Below are 4,521 nucleotides of genomic sequence, written 5' to 3'. Positions count from 1 at the left end.
AGTGCTTCGTTAGACGCCGTGCCAGTGAAGCAGCTGACACCATGATGGGACAGAGTGAAGGAGGCAGGGTAGCCTTGGCTTTGGATGGTCTTCCGGTCAATTGAGTGTGTGCCTCTGCTCTTGCCCTGGTTCAGAGTCCTCTTTCATTGTCCCTTCTTCTATTGCCTTTTTGCCTTTCCCAGCTAAAGTTCTATAGAGGAGACGAGGAGGGACAATGAAGATTCTGAGGGTATAATAGTCAGGGTCCCAGGGGAAAACAGGCAGTGCGCTCAGAAGGTGTTTATCTGAAGAGGTTAATAGAGGGAGTTTATGGGGTGGGGGAGGGGAGGTAAGACAACCAGCAAGGATGGATGAGCACCCAGGATTGGCAATCCCATGAAGCTGTCAGGGAGAGAAAATAGTGTCACTGTGGCTCCCAAAAGCTAGAGCTGTGGAAGAGGGTCACCTAATAGGAGCTGCATCCATAAAGACGGCCCCACGGGCAGAACTGGGCCAGGCATGGAGGGAGTCAGGAGATGAATACCCTGGCCTCTGTCTTCTCCAGTCTTTCAGTCTCCTTCAGGGCTTCCTATTGGCCAAACCTGATCGGAAACCAGAGAGCAAGGGAACCTGGCTGGTATAGTCCTTAGAGGTCAGCCTCTGGGGCAGGGCTAAGAAGGATGGAGCCCAGAGGGGCTGGGGCAGGGGTATGAGATCAGGGTTTGGGTGCTGGGGGTTGAAAGTGCATCCGGTTGCAATGGGCGCTGGGTGCTGGGGCACGCCCAGGATTTGGAGCATAGGAGGGTCTCCCCCAGTGGCAAGGAGTCACTGATCTCTTCTTTGCCCAGGATCCTGACCCGTATGCTCTTTTGCTTCTAGGACAGCCCTCCCAGCCTCCCAACAGCAGCTGGCCCCCAAGCCAGAATGGGAGTAATGCCAAGACCACCCTGGTTGCAAACCTCACCTTCTCCTCCTACTACCAGCACTCCTCGCCAGTGGCAGCCATGTTCATTGTGGCCTATGTGTTTATCTTTCTCCTGTGCATGGTGGGCAACGCCCTGGTCTGCTTCATCGTGCTCACGAACCGGCACATGCGCACCGTCACCAACATGTTCATCCTCAACCTGGCGGTCAGCGACCTCCTGGTGGGCATCTTCTGCATGCCCACCACTCTCGTGGACAACCTCATCACTGGTGAGCGTAGGCAATGGAGGCAGTGAGAGTCCCCTCCCCCCTGAAAGCATTGCTGGCTTGGTCTCTCAGCCAGGGTGCTATTGTCTCAAACTTGAGACAGTCTCGTGGCTGAGGGATGAGGTTAGAAATAATAGATACGATGACTTAATTTTTCTCTTTGTTCCAGGCGTTTTATGACCTACTCCTCTTGCATTACCTTCACTAATCCTTACAGCAATCCAATGAGTGATGCGTGGTTCTTACTCTCCCGATTTTGGGGATGGGGAAACTGATGCTCAGAGTGATTAAGGGATACCAGCTAAGTAGTTACCCAGCTAAGTGTCAAGTCCCATGTCCTCACACCCATATTTCTAACCACTACACTGTTCAGTGTTACTCTCCTGGGTAGCTGCCCTGGGCAGGACTAGAACCAGTGGGAAGAACTGATAGGGAGATAGGTTTCCTCTGAATAAAGACCTAATAATCCACTTATTTGAGCTGTTCTCCAATGAAAGAGAGTTCTGTCCTACAAGTAGTGAGCTGCCTGTCACTAGAAGTGTCTAAGTGGGGACCAGCTGGCCATTTAGCAGTGACTAGGTAGAAGGGATTCAGGCAGAACTAGACCACCTAACCTCTAAATTCCTGCCTGTTCATCTTCCAAATGCCAGAGGGATCACACTGTTGTCTACTCACTCCCATGTGGTTTGCCTTTCTTGTTTCTGAATTAGGCTCCACAGACTCTGAGACTCTGGACGGGAAGGACTGGTTTCCTGGGCCATGGGGACGCCTGGAGAGCTGAGGTTGTAGGCTCTGAGCTCAGGGTTCCCGGAGCCCAGCTGCGGGGCCCGAACACCCTGTCCAGGGGCTTACCAGTGACTTACCCGACGTGGGGCAGCGACACCACTATGGTTTCATAGTTTTCAGGACCCAAGAAGTAGAGCCGGGCAGACAGCTTCCCCTTGGCTGCACTCGCTGCCTGGTGTGCCCTTCACTCACTGCTGGATCTCACGTGCTTTTGGGGCTGCCGAACACAAACTGCTCCTCCTTCTCCTGCCCAGCACACGCGCACGCGCACACACACACACGCACACACACACATACAGGCACGTGCACACATAAGCACCAAATAACAGTGATAGGACAAAGTCACAAGCTGGGTAAGGTGGTCAATTTTATTTTTTAATTTATTTTAAAATTAAAAAAAATTTTTTTCAATTTATTTATTTTGACAGACAGAGAGAGAGCATCAGCAGAGGAGGGAGAGAGGGAGACACAGAATCCGAAGCAGGCTCCAGGCTCTGAGCTGTTTGTTAGCACAGAGCCCGATGCGGGGCTTGAACTCACGAACTGTGAGATCATGACCTGAGCTGAGGTAGGACGTTCAACTGACTGAGCGACCCAAGTGTCCCACATGCCTCAGTTTAAAAAATTGTTGGATTAACACATTCAGTGTGGAGCCTTCTTAAGATTCTCTCTCTCTCTGCCCCTTCCCCACTCACTCTCTTTCAAAAAAAAAACAAATTTGCTTCTCTAACGGTGAGAATTGACCACGGTAGTTTGGACTGGTCAGTTCCTCATTTCTAAAAGCGTGTAAACAGATGGCAGGATGACCACCAAGGGGACACGGAGGAAAGATCCAAACCACCGTGAGGACTGGTCTGAATGGCTCAAGGTGTCTGGCTTTTTGTGGATGGGGCACTCACTCTGTCATGGACTCTGTCATTGCAGGGTGGCCCTTTGACAACGCCACGTGCAAGATGAGCGGCTTGGTGCAGGGCATGTCTGTGTCGGCTTCCGTGTTCACGCTGGTGGCCATTGCTGTGGAAAGGTGAGAGGGCTCCCGGCCAGGTCATTCCTGGCTGACAGAGGCCCGGCCCCGGCAAGAGCCACTGTCTCCGTTGTTGGACTGACCAGAAGGCTGGGGCTGAGTCGTGAGCCATGAAGGGAAGGATTGTGGGGCTGTCTGCCATCTACACTCGGGGGGGGACCAGCAGAGAATAAATACCAGCTCCTTCTGGAAGGCCTGGAGGCAGCTCCTGGCAGAGGTTGAATAGGGATTCCTGGGTCCTATGGCTTGAGGGCAGCCCTTCTTTCCTAAGTCATGGATCCTGCCACTTATGAGCTGAGCCAGGAAAGCCAGTCCCCTACTTCCCCTCCCTCCCCTCCCTTCCTCTGTGGGGGAGGGGGGCTCAGTGTGCTCCTGCCCCTTCATTCCCCCTCCACACCCCTCTTTCTGTCCCCTGGCCTTGCAGCCAAGGCCTTACCATTTCCCAACCTCCACCCTACCTCAAGCTACCTCTGGTCTCTTTCAGCCTCAGATTCCATCAGATTCTCTGATGAGCCTGGGTCCGCTAACAGAATGGAGCCGGGGGCCAAGGAAACCTTGCAAGCAATAAAACTGACCCAAATGCATGCAATAGGTCCTTCTCCTCTCCTCCACCTGGGTGAGCCCTTGCACTCAGGGTTCATCTGGGCACTTTTGCCCAGAGCACGTGAGGCAGGCAAGGACACTGGCCAAGATGACATGGGACAGCCTGTCACGTAGACTCCAACACCTGAACTCCCAAGGTTTTCTGGAGAGTCCATAAACAGCTAAAAATGTTCTCTGCTACACCTACCTGATCAGCCAACTCAGGGACAGAATGTGCGGATCGACCACTTTGCTAGCTGCCAACTAATCAGTTTACCCGCCCCCTCCCTCCAAGTGCACAAATAGGATCGGTTCCCACTGCATACAGTTCTGCCCTCCCTCCTGGCTTTGCCTTTCCTCCTAGACTACACAGCGGGGAGCTGACTCCCGCTCAGGTGAGAAATTTGCTTGCAAATGAATGTAGATCTGCAGGAGCTGCTCTTGGAAGCTGCCCACAGCGCGGTGGGAGGATGCACTTGGAGTGTCCCCCCACCCCAGCCCCAGCCTCAACCAGGGCAGCTCTCGCCCCCAGCACGGGACCCCTGGGACCCCTCCCGAGCCCGCCTCTCCTTCTTCCCTCCCCGCAGGTTCCGCTGCATCGTGCACCCGTTCCGTGAGAAGCTGACTCCGCGCAAGGCGCTGGTCACCATCGCGGTCATCTGGGCCCTGGCCCTGCTCATCATGTGCCCCTCGGCCATCACGCTGACCGTCACGCGCGAGGAGCACCACTTCATGGTGGACGCCCGCAACCGCTCCTACCCGCTCTACTCGTGCTGGGAGGCTTGGCCGGAGAAGGGCATGCGCCGGGTCTACACCACCGTGCTCTTCTCGCACATCTACGTGGCGCCCCTAGCGCTCATCGTGCTCATGTACGCGCGCATCGCCCGCAAGCTCTGCAAGGCCCCAGGGCCCGCGCGGGCGGGCGGGGAGGCGGCGGCGCCAGAGGGCCGGCCGGGGGC

The 4,521-nt window shown here is 55.0% G+C and overlaps 1 protein-coding gene across 1 annotated transcript in view; it reads left to right on the top strand.

Moving 5' to 3' along the window:
- Positions 1 to 4,521, top strand: part of NPFFR1 (neuropeptide FF receptor 1) — a 12,033-nt gene that overhangs the window by 6,327 nt on the left and 1,185 nt on the right. The window contains exons 3-5 of the mRNA XM_029919726.1: positions 828 to 1,173; positions 2,881 to 2,980; positions 4,150 to 4,508. Of these exons, the coding sequence (XP_029775586.1) occupies positions 828 to 1,173; positions 2,881 to 2,980; positions 4,150 to 4,508 (805 nt within the window). The remainder of the gene's footprint in view (positions 1 to 827; positions 1,174 to 2,880; positions 2,981 to 4,149; positions 4,509 to 4,521) is intronic.

The sequence above is a fragment of the Suricata suricatta genome, chromosome 2, assembly GCF_006229205.1.
Source record: "Suricata suricatta isolate VVHF042 chromosome 2, meerkat_22Aug2017_6uvM2_HiC, whole genome shotgun sequence".
Lineage (NCBI taxonomy): Eukaryota > Metazoa > Chordata > Mammalia > Carnivora > Herpestidae > Suricata > Suricata suricatta.
Note: the sequence above shows the minus strand (reverse complement) of the source record. Positions and strands in the feature narration are given on the sequence as shown.